This window comes from Syngnathoides biaculeatus, chromosome 12 (genome assembly GCF_019802595.1).
Source record: "Syngnathoides biaculeatus isolate LvHL_M chromosome 12, ASM1980259v1, whole genome shotgun sequence".
Taxonomy (NCBI): domain Eukaryota; kingdom Metazoa; phylum Chordata; class Actinopteri; order Syngnathiformes; family Syngnathidae; genus Syngnathoides; species Syngnathoides biaculeatus.
In genome coordinates this window covers 18,609,920-18,634,254 of record NC_084651.1, presented here as the reverse complement: position 1 = coordinate 18,634,254, position 24,335 = coordinate 18,609,920, and the positions used below count along the sequence as shown (strand labels likewise).

The 24,335-nt window shown below is 40.8% G+C and overlaps 1 protein-coding gene across 4 annotated transcripts in view; it reads left to right on the top strand.

Annotated features, from left to right (window-relative positions):
- The first annotated feature begins 438 nt into the window (after positions 1-438).
- Positions 439-24,335, top strand: part of srfb (serum response factor b) — a 49,295-nt gene continuing 25,398 nt past the window's right edge. For 3 of the 4 annotated variants that reach the window (XM_061836445.1, XM_061836443.1, XM_061836444.1), the window contains exons 1-2: positions 441-1,534; positions 7,451-7,717. In XM_061836445.1, the coding sequence (XP_061692429.1) occupies positions 884-1,534; positions 7,451-7,717 (918 nt within the window). In that variant the 5' untranslated portion in view covers positions 441-883. Of the gene's footprint in view, positions 1,535-7,450; positions 7,718-24,335 lie in introns of all 4 variants that reach the window. The other variant, XM_061836441.1, reaches the window with a different exon arrangement.

Below are 24,335 nucleotides of genomic sequence, written 5' to 3'. Positions count from 1 at the left end.
TTAAAGTCATCGTGCATAATGCCCGAAGCAAGAGTTCGTCATGGTTATCATTTTAGGAACATTAGGGTCAATATCAGTTTTGACAAAGTGCCTATAAATAATGTATATGCAATAACTAAATCTATTCAGGGAATGAGCTATCGCTACGCTAACATTTTAACTAACCGATCTTATTTCAGCTGTGAGGCCCAGTATTGAGAGAGCTACAAAACTTGAATGTTTCGTCATTTTGGTGCCTCTGCCAGAGTGACGTTGACGGTAGCGCAACCGTGTTGGTATTTATGCTAACGAGCGCCCCTACGACCAATAACCGCACGCCTATGTTAATCTTCAACCAATCGGGAGGCACCTCTGTGACTCACCAAATAAGGAGCGACAACACCAAATAAGGCAACAGTGTCTCTTTATAAGGAGGGAAGTAGCTCCCGTGCTGTCGTATTACTCCGCCGGTGTCAACACTGAGCAGAAATATTGACTTTTCATCCATTCCAAAGCACAAAGCGGGACCCCTCGTGCTCTTGCCGGACTTGGGGCTGCGTTCTCCGTTCAAGTGCCGGCTTCCTGCTCGCATCGTTTCCAGGCCACAACTGGAACTACGTGCTATGGCGGAGCAACATGGCGGGCGCGCTCCGCCTTTTCCTTTTTGAGAAAGTGCTGAGAGTTTTGGACATTAGAGGAGGGTGAAGTGAGCTGTGGTGGCCGGAGAAGGTCCAGCGGGCAGCAACACTTGCCAAAGTTTGTTTCCATTTGTGCGAACCTGTCGAAACGCCAGCCGAGCCGCTTTGTTTACGTGCTGTGACCCGGCCGTGCATGCGTTGTGTCCGTCGTTTACGAGGTCCAGCTTTGTGGGCTGGCGTCACCCACAGTCGCGCCGCGAAGTAGAATGTTACCGAGCCAGGTTGGGTCGGCACCACACGGAAACGCGTCAGCTTCAGCTAGAGGTAGCGGCGTCGCGCTCGGTTCGGCTCCTATCGGTAGCGGGAATCGTCCCGTCTTGATCCGAGCAGGGCAAGCTTCTGTCGGGCTTGGCGAGAGCGGGGCAGCGGGGCGGCACGGAAGCAGGGAGGCGCTCGGGATGCTGGGGGCGAACGGTCCAGGGGGTCCCCGAGGTGTGAGGTCCGGCAACGGGACCGGTGTGAGCCCGCTTCAGGCCGCCCTTCAGGGCAGTATGGTGGGCGTCAACGCGGGCATCGTTATGCCTCACGGAGCCAGGTTCGACCCCGACAGGGAGAGCGTACCTCTGTGCAGCGGCTCGGACAACGACTCGGACTCGGGGGATGACGACGATCCGGTGGCTTCGCTCGGGGACAGCAGGAGAGGGGTGAAGCGGGAGAGAACCGAGATGGAAGCTGCTGTCACGGGCCAGGAGGTCGGAGGAGCTCCCGGAGGGTACGGCCTGGTTCCCGGGGGGGTCGCCGGGGCAAAGCCGGGGAAGAAGACACGTGGTCGCGTCAAGATCAAGATGGAATTTATTGACAACAAGTTGAGACGCTACACCACTTTCAGCAAGAGGAAGACCGGGATCATGAAGAAGGTGAGTCACAACATTGCGAGCCGCGCTCCTTTTCAATTGTCACCCGTTTTTGGCTCCCCTGCAGGCACATGCAAACACACCAGCAGGTCCGCCCAAGGACAACTCAGTAAGAGCTGTACTGATAGACATGCAGGCTCAGTTTTTAAATGGTGTTGGAATTAATGTAGTTTGCTTTCGTGTAGAGCTGTACTGCATCATACTGAGCACTACTTGAAATAAGACCTGTCCGAATGAGACGATTCTTAGTAGAAGTTAGCAGATTGACATTTTAAGGGAGAATAAATTGTATTATCTCTTTAGTGGATTCCTTCACGTATCTGCACGAGTGGAATCAACAACAGTGGTACAAGAAGCAATTATCCAGCTGTCCTTTTCTATACACTTGGACTCGTACGGGTCAGGGGCAAAGTAGAGCCTATCTCAGTTGACGAGGGCCAAGAAGTGACTTGTTGCCTGTCAGTCTGAGGATACGCACGCGAACAACTGCTCAGTTAACACGCACACACAATTTACACTATTCACTGAACCTGACGTGCACGTTTTTGTCATGTGGGTGGAAGCCGATGTACCCAAAGAGAGCCCACGCAAGAACTGAGAGAACAAGCAAGAGCTGAGGTTCAAATCCCAAACCTCAGAATTGTGAGGAAGCTCTGCTAACCACTGTACTGTCATAAACTAGCAATTGAACCCGTTAACATTTCAACCCAGGTCGTGATCATTAGGAAATGCATGGCACATTATACGTGAGTGAGTGCGTGACAAGGAATGGATTTCCAAATGGAGCAAATGACACTTCTATTTATGACCGTGGCAACCCCCACCAATCACACGCGTTCACACACGACGGTTTAGGACTTACAGTTCACTTAATTGACTTTGACGTACTTATTTGACTTCATGTGATAGAAACGCTATGTATTGGAGCGGTTGCCAGCACAGCCCTCAGTGCATCGACTGGTCCGAGTGCCACCGAAGCGCTGCCGCCACTCACAGGCGGTGGCAGCAGGCCTTTAGGTGCCAACAGCTGACTAACCCCCCCGACACATGAACAGCAGAAGACAGCCCGACACAGCAGACAAGTGCGGGCCATTATGGGCTGTGGGTGTCTTATGTTATTGTGTACTCCACAATAGAAAACAACAAAGTCCTCCTAGTCATCAACACTGTGTCAAGTGGAGCTATTAACAATAACAACAAATCTTGGCACTGTTATTTTCCAGCAGGCACATTCACAGTGTATCCTGCCGCATTTCACTTTTTTTTTTTTTTTTTCCACCCTCTTCTTCTATGTATCTCAGATTGTTGTCGTGGAAACTGAGGTTTCTTTATGTAGGCTCTTGGTAACATGAATATCATTTGATGCGCTGTGTTGTGTGGATCAGAAAAATAAAACTAGATTAATAGGTACATAGTTAAAAAAAATAAGTCCATGTTTTTAGCATCATGAGGTTTAGTCTCACAAAGAATGTGTTGAGGCATCCCCCCCTCTTGACAGATTAGGATTAAGTACACAGGATTTCTTACTCTGTATCAAGTGGCAGGTTGCTTCGTTAACAATAGCAACTGAGTATCCCTTTTCTCAGTAGCAGTTGTGAGACTTCGTTTGTAGAGCCAGCAGTTAACGTTACTAGACCCTAATAAATATCTCCCTGCACAGAGTTCATTTGTTTTAAATGGTAAAGATTATTTTAGAATTTGGCGTTTTCAAGAGCCAGACAATTTGCAGCATGTTTTGATTGCAAAATATTTTTTAGAATATAGTTTGTAAGGAGTGGTTGCAACACTGACAGTTCGAGCCCCAGACTACTGCAATAGGCGGAGTGATGGCCACATAGTTGCAAAAGTTCAGGGTAAACTGTCAGTCGTGCCACATGATGTCATGTTCGTCTTCTTTGACTCTCCACTCAGAAAAAGCCTGAAGGACTCATTCTGGGTTCATATTTAGTTTTTGTCTTGGGATTTTTGTTGCAACATTAAATGCAATAGCATGTATCTGTTGACTTCAGATCAGTGACCATCAAAAGGAGGAAAAGTTTTCTTTGAATTTATTTCCTTTTTTTGTAGCCCCCCCCCCACACTTATTGCAGGAAAATGGACTGCTATCAGTCTTAAAGATATCACAAGTTTTTGAGAGAGAGCATACAATTTGCATGCTAACTGCAGGAACTTCCACCAGAGCTAATCTTTATTTATTTATTTTTATTTACGTATTTATTTTCTTACCATAAGGTGTCGCAAAGGTCTTGAAGAGAGTTTGGCAGTGCATGCATCCAACCAGCTCCACACCCACAGACCATGTGTAAACACACCAGCCCGGGACTTGCACATTGAGCAGCTTTACCTCCAAGATAATATAGGACCATTCACCCGCACAGCAGCTGCAACAATCGCTTTGTGTAACCAAACAATTTCTGCACAAACTCAGAAATCTCAAAGTGGTAACAAGTAAAATAACAATAAACTGTATATAAAAAATAAATATGCCCATGGCTAAAAACATTCAACATTCTGGTATTTAACAAATAAAAATAATGCTGATAATCCAGATAAACCGAAAACAGGAACATTTTAGTGTGCGCTCTATAATCTGCCATTTTAAATGGGAGACAGGTCAGGACTGCAGGCAGGCCAGTGTAGTACCCGCACTCTTTTACTACGAAGCCACACTGTTATAACGTGTAGAATGTGGTTTGGCGTCTTCTTACTGAAATAAGCAGGCCCGTTCATGAAAAAGTCTTTTTTGGATGGCAACGTTTCTCCAAAAGCTGCGTCCACAATTCAGCATCAACGGTGCCTTCACAGATATGTACTGTACGTTCCCCATGCCATTGGTACTACTAGCACAGCCCCATACCATCACAGGTGCTGGCTTTTGAACTTTACATCCATAACAGTCCGGTTGCTTCTTTTCTTCTTTGGGCGGGAAGACACGAGGTCCACAATTTCCTGGTGTTGTTGATCAATGGCTTTTGCTTTGCATTGTAGAGTTTTAAATTGCACTTTCAGATATAGTGCTGAACTGTATTAATCACATTGGTTTTATGAAGTTTTCCTGAATCCATGTGGTGATATCCCTGACACATTGTCATATTTTTTATGCAGTGCGACCTGAGGGATCTTAGGTCACGGGCATTCAATGTTGGTTCTCGGCTTTGCTGTTTAGATGGAGTGATTTCTACAGATTCTCTCAACTTTTTGATATTATGGACCATAGATGATGAAATCCCTAAATTCCTTGCAATTGTACATTGAGGAACATTGTCCTTAGACTATTCGACTATTTTCTCACACGCTTATTCACAAAGAGTTCAACCTCGCCCCACCTTTGTATGTGAATGACTGAGCAACTCAGGGAATCTCCTTTTATAACCAGTCATGGCACTCACCTGTTCCAAATTAGCGTGTTTGCCTTTGTGTTGTTTCAAACGGGTGTTTGATGAGCATTCCACAACTTTCTGAATCTTTTTTGGCACCTGTTCCAGCGTTTATGGAATGTGTTGCAGCCATAAAGTTCGAAGGTAATCATCATTGGCTAAAAACAAAGTTAATCAGTTTGAACGGTAAATATGTTGTCTTTTTTTGCATATTCAATTAAATATCGGTTGAACATGATTTGAAAATCATTGTGTTTTTGTAAAAATTTAGGTTTAACGGGGCGGCACAATGGCGCAGCTGGAAAGCGTTGGCCTCACAGTTCTGAGGACCTGGGTTCAATCCTAGCCCTCCCTATGTGGAGTTTGCATGTTTTCCCCGTGCCTGCATGGGTTTTCTCCAGGTACTCCGGTTTCCTCCTACTTCCCAAAAACATGCATTAATTGGAGACTCTAAATTGCTCATAGGTGTGATTGTGAGTGTAGCTGTTTGTCTCTATGTGCCCTGTCTCCTACCCGTTAATAGCTGGTATAGGCTCCAGCACTCCAGTGACTCTTGTGAGGATAAGCGGCTAAGAAAATGGAAGGTTTAACAGAATGTACCAACTTCATTGGTGTTGGGTTTGTGTTAAGGTTAATTCATATTTCAGTTCATCTCATGTAAAATGGGAGCAATGTCTCTACCACTTTTTCACCTGCAACCAACAGTTCGTCTAATCTTTACAGTTGATGAACATGAAATTTAGATCCTACTGTGTGGAATCTTAGTAAAGGATTACAGGTTTAGTAAATCATATGCAATGTGGCCCCAAACAGCAAGTGTAATCTTTTCGAACGAATGTCTAATTTGTAGTCTGTTATTTTAGAGCTTTTTAAGTTGTGTCAAATGTGTTTGACCTAAGCAGTTCCACTGTACTCTAAATGTGTCCATTAACTTGTTTCTCAGTTTTAAAATGTAATTACCTCCTTGCATTGATACTCTTTTGAAATATCAACTCTGGACTTAATGGTATGTTGATGATGTGCACTAAATTGGTCATTAGAGCAAGTGTCCTAAATCAACTACTTCTGTGTTCTTTTTCTGTCCTGCCTATTGGCCCGCTGTTTGACACTGTTCCCTTATCATTGCTTGGTTAATTAGAGCTGCTACCAACACTTTCTGCATTTTTAGTTTTCTCTTATTCCCTTCAGTCCGTTTTTTTTTTTTTTAAAGTCCCTACGTGGTGGTGACTGAGCCACCAACACTCATATCATTATAGAATTGCAACGTTAAAAGTACCGTGCTCCAATCCATTCCATTACGACGTAATAAAACAATTTAAGTTCTATCAGCTAACTGCAGCTCTGGCTCATGCTGAGCGCACCAAGGTGATGGTGATGGCTTGGTGCCTCAGCAGCATCACGCACATCCTCCACATAAGTGATGATTCATTTAGATATAAAAGCTTCTTCACAAGTTCACTCTGAGTGCAGCCTTGTGTTTCATCTTGTGTGTGTGTTGTTGTTGTGCCTGGATGGCTGGATTATACAGTATATTACAATAACGAAGAGTGTGCTGGCGGCCTCGTGGTTTCCAGCCAATCACATCCTGCCCTCAGGCTGGCCCACTGTCACTCCCTCTTCCTGTGCGGCCTGTTGCCCTACTGCAATCAGTCTCTTAACAGTATCACACGCTCTATTCTGGAAGCCTTATCTTATGTTATTTTGGCTTCATTTGCACGACACGTCACACTTAACTCCAAGGCTATTTTTAGTTTGGCAATGTCTTCTTGACGAGGTTATTTGTTCCAGATGTTCACCTTTTGGGGGGGTCTATTACATCCCCTCCTCCTCGGTTTTCTTTTTAATTCCAAATGAACAAAAAATATATGGTTGAATCACCAGATTAACGCAGAACAAGAATACACAGCACAAATGACAAAAGAGCAAGTCATTAGGGATGGGAATCAAGATCCGATTGAAACCACGTAAGCATTTGTTTTAGTGTCCAAGCCAATGTATGAGCTAATGACGGAAAATATGATACTGGTTATTAAGAACCTTAAATCAAATGTTCATTTTAATCTACACTTTGGGTTGCTAAATAAGTGGATGTTTATAATTTTAACATTATTTGATCTGGCTCCCTGAAAGAATCAGAATTGGGAAATGTTTGGAACTGGAATGGAAATGAGGAATGAGGACCGGAATCCCTCAAATTCAAACGATGCCCAAGCCTACAAGTCACCCATCTTCAAACCCCTCTCCTCGAGCATTCCATAAATCTAAAACAAAACAAAACCATGTTTCAGTGGAACTGATGTCATTATTTTCCAGTAGAATGGAAACCATCTCCAATTTATCATAATCGTTTCCATTGCTTTGGTAATCCATTCTGAATTGGTGTCTTTACCAAAAAAAAAATCCAGTGATTGATTACCTTCCTTGTGACCACACATAGCGACATTGATATTATTACTCTTTGAATATACACTGAAATTATGCAATGAACATTTTTGTCCCTCTGTGAATGAAGTGTTAACGTGTACCGGTCTTTCCTCACCAGGCATATGAGCTCTCCACTCTGACAGGAACCCAAGTTCTGCTTCTCGTGGCCAGCGAAACTGGTCACGTCTACACCTTTGCCACCCGTAAACTCCAGCCCATGATCACCAGTGAAACGGGCAAAGCGCTGATCCAAACATGCCTCAATTCACCGGACTCGCCGCCACGCTCTGACCCGTCCACAGACCAACGCATGAGTGCAACAGGCTTCGAGGAGACGGACCTCACCTACCAGGTCTCTGAGTCAGAGAGCATGGGCGACACTAAGGTGAGTCATTAAAGCTGTTTCCACCAAGTAGTAGAGTTTGGTTTAGTATAATATTGCTTTATTTCCACTTGTAGGGTACTAAATTAAGTTATCTGTAGCTAAAGGGTGGATCTAGACATGCTGCAATACACTCGAATGTCCAAGGTCAAACACAATCTGTTGTGTTCAAGGAACAGGATCAACTGTCATTTTTTTTTTCCCAAATAAGTGTTCCCTTATGATGTATGAAATTTGTGAAATAGATTGAATTCACTCTAAGGTTTAAACCAGGGGTGCCAAGACTTTTTTACCCCAAGATCTACTTCTCAAATATCCAGCCTCTCGCAACCGACAGGGGAAGGGGGTGACTTGTTTTTTTAGTATATTGAGGATTCTTTACCTGTAAATGTATGTTTGTGTGCCTTGCATATTGCCATCAGCCAATATTACACAACATAATTACATAAAAAAAAAAATGTAACTATTTGAGTTCACGTTGATGATCACTAAACACCATACAAATGAAAATGCACACCTGGGCTGTGTCACACACGTCAGTAGATTCGTCCAACTGCAGTGAGAAACACAATCTGAGATGTCCTTCCACACATCTGCCATGGCTTCACAGCGCCGTGTGTCTGTACTCCTTTACAACTGCAGAGATTTTACTGAAGATAATATTTCCGCCTTATTTTTAAAAGATTGGAACAACGAGTCAGCCATGCCTCTTTTATGGGTGATGTGACGAACTCGGAAACGATGCATCGGTGACTGCTGTGCGGCCAGTTGGGATTTTAGTTCGTTCACTTTTCTCATTCTCAGCTTGCTTTTCGGCGGAATGTCGGTGTTGTATTTTCCGTAAACAGTTCGAAAACGTCGTTCCACATTTCACTACACTGGCAGATAAGACAAACGCACTTCGAAAATGACAGAGTGATACGTTTTTGTCTTCTTTACTGCAGCATCCATACTCATGTTTAAGATTTCTTAAGCGAGAGCATAAAATAGAGGGGGGGGGCTCTCTGACAGCGCGTTTTCCTTTACTGTTGTTGTTTGCACATGCGGAGTGAGCTAAAGTGTAAAAAAAAAAAAAAAAAAAAAAAGGCTTTTTGTTCTTGTCTTTTGTCTGTCTTTTTTCTTTCGTGATCGACCGAAACTGCTCTGGTCGATTGCGATTGACGCGTTTGAGCACCCCTCGTTTAAACTATCAAATCTTTGACTGCACAAGCACTGTTTTTAATAATAATTTTATTTGACACTTGACATTTCATACAAATATAAAAAGTTAACTGGTGTTTATAGCAGAAACAATAAAAAGTAACTGCAGAGGGAGATTACTGCTTTGTACTTGGCAGTCGCTTCACATTAGGACTAATCACAACTCCTGTTGTACAGGGGGGCTTTGATATAAGTATGTTTTTACTGCTGTGATGTAACCATAATTTGCATGTGTCGTGAATGCAATATTTGTATGAAAAACTTTTTTGCCCATAAATGTCAAATAACAGCTGTACCTGTAACTTTAACTGAGCATGCTATCTTCTGCCAATTGTAACCTTGAAACTTTGTTGGGACTGTTGGAAATCAATGATTGGTTTCAATTCTTATACTATAATTGGCAGCATGGTGGACAACTGGTGAGACTTAGAACATCTGCCTCACAGTTCTGTGAAATGGGGTTCAGACCCTGGCCTCGCCTGTGTGGAGTTTGCATGTGTTCCTCATGCCTGCGTGGGTTTTCGCTACGGTTTCCTCCCACATCTCAGAAATATACATTAATTGAAAATTCAAAACTGCCTGAATGTGTGAATGGTTATTTCAATGTGCCCTGCGAATGGCTGGCAACCGGTTCAGGGTGTACCCTGCCTCTTGCCCAACAATAGCTGGGATAGGTTCCAGGCCTCTTGCAACCCTTGTGAGGATAAGTGGCTCAGAAAATGGATGGCTGGATGTTTCACTCTGTTAATTTAGAGAACCAGACTAATCAATTCCCTGCAACAATAATAATGTGTTGGAAGAACAGAAACTCTTCTCAAACAATGATTGTCGTCATATAAGGCAAGAAAAAAATCATGTGAAATATATATAAAAGTGCTGTCATTTTCCTATTAAGCCAGATTAGAGTTCAGTTTCTACTCTTTGGATATGTGATATACCGTGCTTTCACGATGTGTTCTCCAATCGGGTAACCTTTTTTTTTGTTTGTTTTTTTTTTTAATGGAGAACCTGATTTTTGTGTGGAGGAGTTTAAAAAAAAAGAAGCTTCATATGGTGGGCAATCTCTCTGCAAAAAATAACACAAACAGAAATTAAGTAAACATGCCCCAATGGAAAATAATCGGTCGTGCTGTGAAGACACTAAAATTCTTGCTTGTTGTTTGTAAGACTTTTGTTTAGGACCAAATCTTTTTTTTAAAACTAAGAAATGGCCTTGAGTAGAGATGAGACCTAAAAGGTTGCTGTGAACCCTGCAGACTTCTGCTCTAGGAAAGCCTCGTAACACCGCTCAAGATAAATCACAGCAGATCTGGTTTGTGTTAAGGTGAGAAACACAAACCCTGCTATATGAAGCCCCCCCATGTTTATCTACTTTGGGTTTGGATGAGACACAGAGCTGCTAAAATAGGTTAAGTGTCTCTAAAACTTTGTCTTCACTTTGGATCCACAATAACTGTGGTGATGGACATGTCATGACTTTTGAAAGGAATTCAGTGGTGTCTTCAGTAGACCTTTTATCTTTTTCCTCTAGCGTTTGTTTGTGTGTGTGTGGGGGGGGGGGTGTCAACCTACCTCGATGTGCCATCAGGTTTAAGGTTTAGGTTTAGGTCTGTACACCATTTTACCAACATGCATGTGATCCTTCCATTTTCTGAGCCCTTTTTCCTCACAAGGATCCCGGGAGTGCTGGAGTCTATCCCAGCAGGGCACATGCATGTGATATGGTGTTCATTCACTAATAAGTTTGATAGACTCGCTATGCCTTTAATTTATTGTACTGGGACCACTAATCCCAACCCAGGTTATAATAACATCAACTAAGAGGTTCTTTCAGGTGCTTAGCCACTAACAATAATACTAGCACAACACTTGTTAGTGGCATTGTTTTGCTCATTTTACACATCCTGTCCTGTCCTGCCTTTTTCTGTCCTCCCTTATTTTGCTCTGTTAGTTATTGCATGTCCCCCCCCCCCCCCAACCATTTTTAGCATTTGGATTTGAATTATGCCTCTTTTGAGATTAAAGAAAACATTTTTTGTCACTTGAACCATGGAGTATAAATCCAACCATTACTCAAAGACACAGCCAAGGCATGGTATTTCTCAGGTCCCAAGGAAGAGGAAGGCAGGGCACCCTTTTCCAATGAGACATCTGCAACTTAGCAAAGTGAAATAATATAACATAAAATAAAAGAATAACAATTGAGGGGTATCTTAGAGTACCATACTGGAGTGGGCATTTTTTTTTTTGTCTTTTGTACCATAGCCAAAAGTCACTTACAGAGAACAAGTTCAATGCTGTAAGGTAAAGATGTGCGGGTACTGTGCAGTGGAAAAGTGACTGTTCTTTTTTTGTTCTTGTCCTTTGTCAACCAGTCAACAAATGTCTAGAGCCACCCTTTAGGAAGTGTATCACTTCTGGTCATAACTATACAGATAAATTATTTTGGTATTCCTCACAACATTGGACAATAGAAATGCAAAAAAAGGGGGGGCGGTGAATGTGTGTACGCTACCAAATGTAATCAAACTGTACTGCCTGGTGTAAACAGGCTCTAAGGCTCTAAATGGATCAGAGTGATGTGTTAACATAGAGTAGTGTTTGTGTTGATTCTTGTTTTGAGCTGCAGAGTCTTGGAAAGCTCTTCAATTGGGTTTTGTATGGTTTGGTTTGGAGTAAGACTAACAATTAGGCCGTGTTACCATTGTTGCATCCATCCTTACCAACTATCTAAGTAGACCTTTCCCATCATCCTCATAAGATGGAAGTGTTTTCAGTTGGCAGGAAGAAACGGTTTACAGAACTCATCCAAACCCTATTCTGATAATTTTTGTTTATTTGTATTTTTGATCATCCCAGCTGTTTTTGTCCACAGTCTACTCCAGGGACACTGCAGCAATGACGTACAGGGACAAAAAGCACAAACGCTGCCCCTTGGCTCACTACTGAAATCACCGAATCACAAAAAGGGGTTTTCCAGGGAGGGTGAGGGGTGAGACGGAAGCTAAAATGATTTGATGCGTTTCAACATTGTTGTAAAAAGGGTCTTGTCTGTTTCAACCGCAAACTTAAAATGAAGAGATGAAAATAAGTCAAGTACTGTATATCATTTAAAAGGCCATATTGTGGAAAAACTCTGTGTGCCTGTCTAGTGCCCACACATCAAGTAGAAAACAAAACAACCTAACAAATATTTCATTATCGTCCCTTTCTATTTATTTATTAATTTTTTTTAAATCCTACTGTGAGTTAGCCCTTCTTCATGTCTGCCTTTCTGTTAAAATCCCCAAACACACGCACAGTGTCTTAACCAGTGAAAGCTTGACGGGCTAAAAAATTCCGGCACAAAAGCCAAAAGGTAAGCAGAGTGCAGCGTTAGCAGATTATCCATCCAGCTATTTTCCAAGCCGCGTATCCTCACAAGGGTCATGGTAGTGCTGGAGCCTATCCTAGTTAAAATGTTACCTTTATTAGTTTCTGATAACACTGTTATAATATTAGTTATACTAAGTTGTGGATAAGGCAATGAGGAGTATTTGTTTTAAGATGTCCTACACTGTTACAGTAACTCAGTGCTTCTCAATTATTTTCTGTCACCCCCCCCCCCCACCAGCAAGAAGAAAACAATTCGCGCCCCTGCCCCACAGGTATAAATATCATGTCTATAAAGTTAACATTAAAGAAAACAAAAATAAATTATAGAAATATAGTTCAATTTACAACAAAGAATAACTATTATTGTTTTTTTTAGTCTGTAACAGACGCACATCAATATGCCTGAAATAAAAAAAAAAAAAAAAAATCCTTGTTTAAACTGTAGACACTTTTGACCGACTTATTGCACCATTTGATAGTGAACAATAAAATTACATACAATCAATAAATAATAACTTCAAATTCAGTTCATCAGCATTAACTCAGGAGCACAATATAGAAAAACATTTAACTTACAAAACAAAAATGAACAAATCTGCTATGCTACCTTGTATGATGCTAACAGTGCTCACTTGTTTACTGAAGTAACTTTCACAAAGATTGTCAGTAATATTTGGCACATTTTCGCTGAAAAAAATCCATCAATTTTTCAGTATGACTGGGGTGTGATGTCTTTAAGTGGCGATTTAATTTATTTAGCTTCATGCTGTCCGCTGCCATCATATAGACTGTTTTCGACTGACGTCACGCAGATTCTGTTTTACAAACCAGTTGCCATTTTGGTATGGTGAATTTGAGTAAACAAACCATAACTAAGCAGGAATCATTTCAGAAAGGCATATGAATGGGGGCGCACTGCTATGTTATTGGTTGCTCGAACAAAAGTGGGCGTTGTAAAGCGTCTTTCTTTCGACTGCCAGCTGTGATCAAGAACCAGTGCCAGAAAACGGAGCAGTTATCAACCAAATGGCGACAGCTGTGGCTGTCTCGTATCAGCAGAGCCCATCGAGCAGCCAAATCATTCCCTTATTTCTGAGTTTGCTTGGAGCATTTTGTTCTTGGTAAGTGTTGGATACCTTTTTAGAATTTCATACCTACTTAGCAATAACTAAGTTCTGTGAAGGAGAAGTATTCTTTAGGACCAAGGGCCTACGTAATACTCATGTGTGAATGCAATGCATGTCTCCAAAATCTGTATTTTCTGTTTTTTTTGTAATACGTTTGCAAAAACGAGTTACCGCACCGCTAGCTGTTTCGTGAGTTGAGTTAAAAATGTAGCCGTGGAAGTGGAGAAAGGTGCAGGCTCCACTTGGGACTCGTCCCGGTCAAACCTCTCTCTCTCTCTCCCTCTCCGTAACATAAATGAAAATAATAATCTACACCTCTTTCAACCAACATAATTTACCACAACGCTGACTGTAATCACGCGGTACATATTTAAATTGCATTGTGCAGTATACTAACTTTAGCAGTGTGGAGAGACAGGTTGCTTATAATGGATACCGCCACATCACGAACCCAGCCATTGATGAATTGGTTGTAGGCCTCCAGACCTTTGTAATGCTTTAGTTGGTCCATGGTATAAGAGGAGATAGTTGACAATGTCTGGATAGGTTAACAACACCTACAGTTCAAAATTCTTGCTCCATTTGTGTTTCTCCAAGGCATAAATGGGTCAATATTGTCGATCAAAGTACACTTCTTGTCGTAACTGTTTCTTGAAGCAACATCTAATGAGCCCCGATAACTTTCCAAAGTCTTTTTAGCAATGATACGTCACTTTTAACAGTAATACGAACATTTGTGTAACTCCGGTCTGTATGCAAAAGCTATGGAGTGAATGGCGCATCAGTTGAGTGAACCCATTCAACATGGCCGCGTGCCCCGGATGTAGTCACGTGGTCTATTCTTTCATTCCGTGTCTCCTAGAGTCCCACTGTTGTCACAGTGAAACCAAACCAAACTTGTCTTAGCTTTCGGGAAACTTTCTTTTGTCTCATTGTCTTCGTTTCTCTCCGCCTTTCTTTTCATCCCTATTTTAAAAAAAAAAACAAAAAAAAAACATCTTGTTTCTTATGGGTTCGTTTACTGTACTTCAGATTGCCTCCTCGGTGCAATAAAAAAAAAAAAAAAAAAGACCTACACCATAGAGCTAATACTCCCTGCGCACACTGACAATGGGAGCATCACTGCCAATTACTGTAGTGGATGTACAATTGCGCTTTATTCTAGTATAGTAAGTTTCTTTCAGCTTGTCCCTTTCGGGGTCGCCACAGCGCGTCATCTCAGATGAACGCACATATTTGTCTGACACAATTTTTACGCCGGATGCCCTTCCTGACGCAACCCTTCTCAGGGAGTGGAGACCCCAGTGGGATACGAACCTCTGGTTTATCAAACCAATGCTCTAACCACTGAGCTACAGGGCCTCGGGCACTTTATTCTAGTATGGCAAAAAAAAAAAAAAAGGCAGGTTCCCCAGGGTCCCCTAGTAAGGTACATTAAGTTGTTTGCTGTGGGGGACTCGTGTGCATGATGGAGGATTTGGTACATGTGGTCATGCGGCAAGAGCAAAAACAATTGAAATGTATTTGTTGCTTGAGCTCTACTTCTGCCTTAGAAGCTGGAATCCATGAATGCACTGGCAAGATCTACTAGTTTTTAGTTTAACAAAATCGAGTCTTACCATTGGTTCAACAGTATGTGGGCGTGATGAGGATGGGTGACTGCAAAAGACAGTCTCAACCCTAAAACAAGCCAATTACACCATAGCAAGAAATCTGCTGTAAGGATATATAGTTCTTGGTCTGTGGGGTATTTTGACAAAAGCAAGCCACACCTGGGATTCAGGAACTGTTTTGAATTTAAATTATGGGGAAAAAAATGCATCTCCTTAAGGTTAACTTACTTTATTTTGTATTGTGCTATGTTGATAATTATTATTTCCATGTACATGATCGCATAGTTGTTTGAGTTTGAAGTGAAGCGATTCACTTATTCAGCAAGCTCCCTTCGCTGTCCGCACCTTGATGCGGTCACGGGCTGAAACTCAGATTGTCTTCAATGTTTAGACTGCTTAAGTTTTCCCAATGGACGATGGACACTTTCAGGCCTGTTTTCCTGTGAGCTGTTTTTCCAAGGCCCTCACTAACACGTACATACTCCGTCAAGGATGGGAGCCCAAGCTTTGCATGTTAAGCCACTCTCATGCCCGCTCCACTCATTGATAAAATTTAGATTGCGCCTGCTTCCATATATGGTATGGTTTCCCTGCTTGCTCTCTTGGCGTGAGGCCCCTCACATTCCTTATAAGCTGCAGCTGTCTTTGGAGTCCTGTGATTCCCTACCTCCCACCGACCCCACCGCTCATATAGTGATATGGAGTCTGGATCTTGATGTATGCGCCCATGATGGAGCCATTTGAGCGATACTTGGTATCCAGTTTGGTGTTTCTGTTAAAGTTTGGGGGACCGCTATGGTCCACTAATGAAACCTCCACCAAGTGGACTATCCTTTCATGATCGAACCTGTAATGGTCAACAGAGCTGTACTTCAGTCAGCAGGTTATTAGTAACTAGTATTGTCCAATTGTTGCTACTAGGGGTGTCATGATCCAAAAATCTGGGTCAATGTTTTTCACATGATTTTCAGATGCTCTAGATTGGGTGAAGGAGATCGGTTTTACAAAGTACAAAGACCTTGCCAAATATAACCGTAATAGCTTCATTTAATTTAACATAATGTGATTCAGGATCATTTTAGTACCGATATATAGAGTGCCTGTAACACGCAGAAACTGTATACGTGTGATGTGAAAATATTTTGCCGACACGCCACGCAGGGTGAACCGAAACATACATCTGCATTGCCAAAGCATGATATAAACATCAGGTCTTACAGAGAAATGTCAAAAATGAAATGCCCTTTTCACCTCTAAGTCGGACTTCAGCCACGGTGTTCCTGAAGAATATGTCTCTAAAGTCGGCCCAAACATTTTGTTCTGCATGACATCAACTAAGATGTACATGACCTCCGTACAGCAAGAACCTTAAGGATTAAAGGCAGGTGTTTTGTGCTCTCTCTTGCATTCGTTTATACAACAACAAGCAACTAGACGTATTCTAAACAGAAGAATATGCACAAGAACTTCTGTGAAGTAAACCGACTATAATTCAAAGCAGTAAGATCTGAGTAGTGTTGTGCACATCCTCTTTTGTTTTCAAAATTCAGTTAGATTTTGTTTTTAGCTGTTGTGATTAACAGTACTCGACTCACTTTCTTATAACGACTTTGTCAAACATGAAGTCAAATCTATGCTCCATCCCTATCCGTTGTAGCACTTACATTTAATTTGCAGTTATACTTCTACAAAATACAAATGCATTTCATTTTTTGGGAAAAGGATGTAGTATTATTTTTATTTATATTTGTTATATTAATATTATTAGTAGTAATATTCGATGACAGTGCATAATTAAGGCAACAGAATGTATGATTATAACAATATATAATGTCAGAATATATCGTTCAAATGTTTTTGAAGACTATGGCATGCTCACAGTATCCATCCATCCATCCATCCGTTTTCAACACCACTTAACCTGGTTAAGGTCGTGGGGCACTAGAGTGAACGGCAGACTACACCCTGAACTGGTCGCCGGGCAGTCACAAGGCACATATAGATACAGACAGCCTTTCACTCTCACACTCACAGGAGTTGAAGGGACCAGAAAAAAAACATGCACCACTTCTGCTGCTAAGAAGTAACGGTACTTTTACTCTATTACAGTGATGTAAATGTCGCTTGCTACTTTTATTTAAGTTACTGCTTACTGTATGTATGAACCATTTTGTGCGTGAGACTTCGACTTCCGTATCGGGAGCTCTTTGCGCCAATGTAGTTTAAGCCCGAGGGGTGTTTAAGTCTAGTTCACCAATCAAATGACACAATGTCACATGACCTCACACGTATTCCATTGGGTTTCCCCAGACATGACCATTAACACTAGATAAGCCTGCCCCATTTATCGTCATGTGCCCCTAGCTTTCATGTATTGTAGTATTTCTCTGGCACTATCTGCCCAAATGTGAATATTTCGGCTCACATATAACATAAGAAAACACCATGCAGTAAGTTGGAGCTGTTTTGGGGGGAGTTTTGACTGTGCATATGTTCACACGCGGTCATAAAACATCAGAATTTGCACATTCAAATTTTATTTTATTTTTTTTAATTTATGATCATGCTGTGGTTAAAAAAAAATGGTAACTCACTATTTACTCATTAGTTGAGTAATAATTTCACTTTGTAGTTTTTATTGTTACGGAGTAATTTTTAGGAGCACTACTTTTTACTTGAGTCACATTATCGTCAAGTAACAGTTCTCTTACTTGAGGAAAATGTTTGGCTACACTACTCACATCTGGAGCGGAGATCCTTTGTTACATTTAAGCAACATTTATGCTCACCAGGTCAGCCCATGTTGTACTTTTTGCACGTGTATTGGGTATTTCCGCGTAGAAGTCCTGTGGGTCGTGGCCGTGGTTGTGGTCTCGGCATAACCACGAAGCACGTGTAACATCGGCGACAAGAGTTGATCCACTACTAAATCTTCTATTAATTAGGAAATGTACCTTCAATTATGTAATTAGTTTATGGGTGGGGATGTTAAATGTATTAAATAATGGAGCAATTTTAAGGATTGTGAGAACACGGAATTAATTAACTTCAAATTCAGAAATGGCCAATAAAAACTGATAAATATTGTATTTAATATTTTCCTGGAGGATGCTTTTGGAATTAGCCTTTGAAATTGGCAATAGTAAAAAACAAATTAAGTTTAATCGGCTTTTCTAGAATGAGGGTGCTTAAAGAGGAGGGTACTGTTCATGTGGCAAAGCTTGAAGCAGATAGGAGGTGCAGGTGGAGATGGCTCAAGTTGGAGGCCAAAAAATAACAAAAAAAAAAATAATGAGGCAGATTGAATTATAATCTTAAATTTGTAGATTAACATGTTGTTGAGAGGTGTAAAATTATTTTGCTTCATTGTAATTTTCAGTCTTCCAGATTGCTTAATTGATGTGTAAGTCCCCCCTAGACCTCCATACCAAGATGTTTTATTCATGCCTTTGGTGTTTGCGTGTCTGATGTATTTTAAAAGAGTTCAACATAGATTTTAAAAGGTGCCAGGAGTTAAACCATCTGAAATTGCCTGATGACCGGTCCAGGTCAACTTGACTTCCTGGCTATCTGTATTGAAAATGGATCAATAGACAGTTGAACCATACACATTGGAATCTTTTTACCCTATTAGCCGTCGACTCTGACATTGTGTACGTGAAGTTTACATGACATCGGACTGTTATTGGTCTGTCAATATTTCAGTTTTAACTTTTTCCTCATAGTTGAAACATTTCTATCACAGAGTAATGAGCCAGACTACCTCCAGTTGCATAAACATTTTGGAAATGGTTAGCAAGTCACATGCAATATTAAATGTAAATTCCCAGAAATGTTTTCGGTGCAGTGTTTAGTTTGCATAGTGTGTACACCTCTGTACTCTCTAGCCGCTATTTATTGGGAGCTGTATGTCATAGTCTAAAGTTGTATAAACAATTCAGTCTGAAGTGGATTGCAGGGGAAGGAAAAAAAGAGAGCGGCCGCTAAGATAAGTGAGGTAGACATGAACTGATGTTTTCTGTATAGCTTTTTAAAGGAAGCATTATGCACTCACTAATTGCAAAACAGTTTCCAAGTGTCTCACTTCTATGACCTAGTCATCAAAACACCCTAATGATCAAGAATTGCACTAAACTTGCCGATTTTTACACATCGCATCGGCTTTTTTTGCTGATCGGTTTTGATGTCACAATTCGCCGATCATTGATCGACTACAAGAAAGACATTTACTCCTTGTCACTGTCGTCCACAGTCTGTCTTAATCTGTTTACTTTTTATAGTAGTATTTTTATAGAGGTTTTTTTGTCATTTGATGTAATACTGTAAATAATTGACGGCCAATGTTGTTTTAAAGAAAAAAACATGCAATGAGAGGGACAAGACGGCTGAGATAAGACTTAATGCGTGGATCAGACGACACGATAAATTTGCTCTTTCACGATTGCAATGTCACATTATTGCAATAAAATCTTTTCCTATGTACAACCTGTTTTTTTACGATCAGTAGGCTTTTATCTGGTCAATTCAAAAGCGACTGGATGCAGTCATTACCGTAGGCATGGCAACATGCACACTGTATCATAAGAAGAAAATGGGGGGGGGGGGTGTCGGTGCTCAGCACAGGAGAGAACTTTCTGTGAGGCTTGCTCTTGAGCTATGGTCACGTACTTTTACTATGGTACGGCTCACAAGTCTTCAACCAAACTTTATGTAGATTGGGTGCGTATACATGCTGCCGTTGTGTTGAACAGATGACCGAACCAGATGAGTGAATTCCAACATTTTTGGAGCCAAGGCACATATCGGTACAGTACTTTTACAATTGAAAAATCTCATGGCAAACTGTTACAAAAAATAGATTCGTTAATAGCTGTATGTACATCCTGCCAATTAATTGAAGACCCTTAACTTCTTCTGTTTGTCACTTTAGTTCACTGGCATATACGGATGAACAAAGCTACATTATTTATTGTAAATATATATTTGGTGCAATTAAGCACAGAAGTGTACACAGGAATTTAACAGGTAGACTCATTGATCCATCTTGTGATGGTCATCAGTTGTTTTTTTTTTTTTTTAAACTCTCTGATCAGCCCCAAAAATCCTGATTTGTGTAAAGTCTGCTCTACACCCCTTTATTTAAGCCTTCTGAAACTTAGTTGGTCCTGGGCTGCCCCATTCGATCTACCACAGATCCCACGCCGAGCACGGCTTACCATGACAACCATAAGATTCTAAGCGACATGAATCAGCATTTAAATTACATTAAATAACTTGTCAGCGTTTTGCTGCCATGTCTTGGGCACAAAATGTTGGAGGAGATTGTTAAATCCCTGATGCGTCATCGACGACACGACAGGGATAACCAAACGCTAACCTACTAGATATTTGAAAATTCCAACTTTTCTTACAAAAGGGGCAAGAACACTTATTCCCAGGACATTTTCCTTTCATAGTCAAAATATGCAAAAAAAAAAAAAGTCCATGCAAACAATTTGAGGTTTAAGGGTTAATGTGTGAATTTGCCCTACTGTCACGTCACTGTAGGACAGAAATTCAGAACGTCTTACTCACAGCAACGGGCAGATAACTAAAGCTATATTTCTTTTTTTAATTTCATTCTTGAGCACCCATGTTCTGTAGACCCAACTATTTGTTTGTAAGCGATTTTAAAAAGTTGCTTCATAATGTCCATTTAAAAAATAGGGCAGATGTTCTGTAATTTGGTATTTTATCTCTGAAACATTTGGCAAGGACTATGCTTGAAGGAAATTGTTTTAATTGGCATAGGTTACTTTGTTTTATTGAAAGATTAGTAAGCTTAAAGAAAAGATCCTATACCATGTACTTTGTGTGGCATTCCATTCCATGTTTCATTGAGCGCAACTCCAGGTTATTGCCTGCACGCAATTTCAATGAAACATAATATGCTCAGAACAAATATCTCTCAAACAATAATGTTAAGTCTTCACGTCTATCTGAGGGCTCTTCTACTGTATCTCCCATCATTGTTGCAAAGAATTAGCAATACATACATATACAGATTATTGTGGATAATGTGTCTTTTTTCATTTATGAATGCTGGTCCTTAATTTTAATAGCATGCCACTGCCATCTGCCAATGTTGCACCATAGCTACATGAAATGACTTCCAATTCTTCCAATGAAATTGAACCCCTTCTGGGCTGACAATACTCACGTTGCTTCTGACCTGTTACCCTAGGCATGGCAGCTTTATTTATTTATACTCTGTGAACAGTAGTACTTTTTTTTTAGGAAATCAGTGCCATGTGTAGCATAGGGTTACAGGAAATATTGTGCAGCTCCTGTGTAATTAATTCCTAGTCAAAGTCGCTTGGTAAATCTTTGAATTAAACAAATATGAATGACTTTTCCAGATTAAGCGCTTGAGAGTGAAACGTTATATTGGGATGGGTTTTTATATCGACCCGATAGGTTCAAAAAGTTGCCATCAAAGTTTTGCCAGTTAGGGAAACGAACAATCCCCAAAGTGAAATAAAGGTGTTTTTTTTTTTTTAACAAAGTATACAAACTTTTTTTTTTAGCATAAACTTTGTGGGGAAAAATAGACTCTCGATCATTTACTAGTGAATTATTTTAAACTGTCAACCTCCAACAAAATGAGGCTTTGAGGGTGACATGCTGATAATCACTCTGAAGGTGGTCAGGTCCAGGGAGTTGTTGGACTGTTTGATGGGGCGGGGGGGGAGTACCATCACGTCAGACACCTAAAACACACACGGACATGTGCGTGCGCACAGACAGACACAGATGCACACGCACAATCTCCCACCCCTCTACCTCCTTATTTTACAGCAAGCAACTGGACAGGTCAGCAGTCATTGGCTGCACCTCCTCCACTTGGGCTGCCTTGCCTTTTTTAGCAGTCCCAAATGGAGCTGCGAATTCCATGTTGCTGGCAGGGTGACAGGCTGGGAGATGAGATCCAGCAAATGGGAGATTAGATGAGGGCCGGCGAGCCACCACTACACTGTACAGTGGGCCGTCCCACCAGGACCAGAGCGTTCTGCCGGCTATCACCTTAAACTTTGAATGAATAGTTCATCATTACAACTACCCTCTTTTGTGCAGTTTTATTGTGAGCTGGTATGAGGAGAGGTCAACAAACAAATGTGTTGCCGCCTTAGGAAATCAATTCTAATTCAAGTGTTGTGACATCTTACAGGTTTTGTTCTCTTGTGATCAAGCTTGCGGTTTGATTCAATGCTTCACACACACATCCTTCCATTCTCATTCGTCGCATTCTGCTGCTTTATCTTATCCCCACCCTTGAAGCAATATGACCAGTAGGAAGTTTAATTTTGAAACAAATGATTCATAGGAATTGTTCTAAATGATTATTAAAGGTCAGATTCAATCTTGTATCTCACGTAATCAATGTTAATTTTTCTGTCGAACGCCAAGCAAGAGGAGCTCTCGGTGTTATCTAATATATTGTAAAACAGTACACAGATAATCTATCCGAAGGAGGGACTCTGGGACTTGAGGAAAACTCCAGTAAGGAGTCATTTGTTAACTCGTGATTAGTTGAAATATTTTTTCCAAATAATGGAAATCTAAATACCATAATTTTCTTGTGTATAATGCCTACCAATGTCTAATACACACCCTCAAAGTTGATCTAAAAATTCTAGAAAACCCTTTAATCTATGTATAATGCATTTTTACAATACTAATTTTGCTTCTATCATATCATCAAAACATGAAGCATTATCTGTATTTAATTTTTATTGAAAGAATTATTTTGAAGTTAAGCACTTTGAATACGTAATACTTTTTATTTTCTTGCTCTTGTTTTCAAATTTAAAGCCCTACTTGTACTTAGTAAATGAGCAAACACAGTTATGCTCCGTTTGATTACCCAAGCAGAATTTGTTTGTGTACAATACTTGAATGAAAACATGAAGGACCAGGTGAAACACACTTAATTTTATTTTAATAGGATTCAAATTAAACTGTCAAGCATTTGAGAAAAGCATTATCATTGGGGAAAAAAACATAACCATAACGAAATTAACGGTGGTTGTAGTTCTGTCATCATTTATCATCAGTAAATAATATTTTGCCTGGGTATATAAATTTATGAGCACAACTGTACATAATTATATTGTACCAGTCATATTGTAATGAAAATGTAAACCACCTTTTTCATAACCTCGAGCTGGCAGTATCATATTATAATGAAAGTGTACAGCTTTTTCATACCTACTACTACATTTATAAAATGTCAGTGATGAAAGTCCTCCGGATTTTTAAATTTTCATGAAAATAGCTCCGGAAAATTGAGGAAAAATTCTCTAAAATTAATCCAGATATTAGTTGACAACTTTGTGTTTGACTTCGTTGTTTTGCTTCCCCGAGCGTAGCCATGTTGAGGCACTAACACTAGTAAGAGTAATGCCCCTCCCCTCGCATTCTCTCAAGACGTCGCTTATTTTTTGTGGTCTTGACTTTAATTTACGTGTTTATTTCATAAACGCTAACCAAACAAGCCTGCTCCAACCGGTATTCATCCGGAAACAGGAAATGCAAGTTAACCGTATTGAGCATGTATGGAGCATGTACGAAAGCACATGTTCAGAACTGCTTCACGTAATGCGAGCGCATTTCCGTTGAATGTCATCAACATCATGAGCCATGTCAAAGGAAATTCAGTTACACCAGGCAAAGGTGGTCTTTGCGTCGATCGCGAGGCAGCGTGACGGCGTGCCCCACCGCCCAAAAAAAAGACAGACTATCATCCACTTCGTCGCTTGATTCGGGTGTGGCCAATACCTCGAGCGCATGCACATAAAGGCGCGTTCTAGCAAGCCGGCCTCCTATTTACGGCAGTCCCTTGGTGCGTCTCTACACACGCACAAGCACGCAACAATACGTCACGATTGCCGACAGGAATGTTTGTTCCAATGTATCGCAAGCTTGTTGCCACGAACGCCGATTATATTGAACTAAACTTTCAGCATTTTCAAAACATTGCGGGGATAGACCATTCATGTTTATTCCTTGACAAACCAGTGCATTGAACTTTTCTTCAAATAGTTTGTCAGATCAAGAATTTTTATTGATGAAAAATTTTAAATACCGTTTTATATCATGTTCTCCTAATATCAGTTGAAATTGGGAATGATCATTTCTGAGTTTGAAATTTTTGTTTTGTATTTTAGTTATATATTTTCTTTTTATTTTTAATTCAGTTATGTTATATTAATCCAGTAAGTTATTTTAAGGCCATTCCTAATCACACCCGCAACTTCATCTGCGACC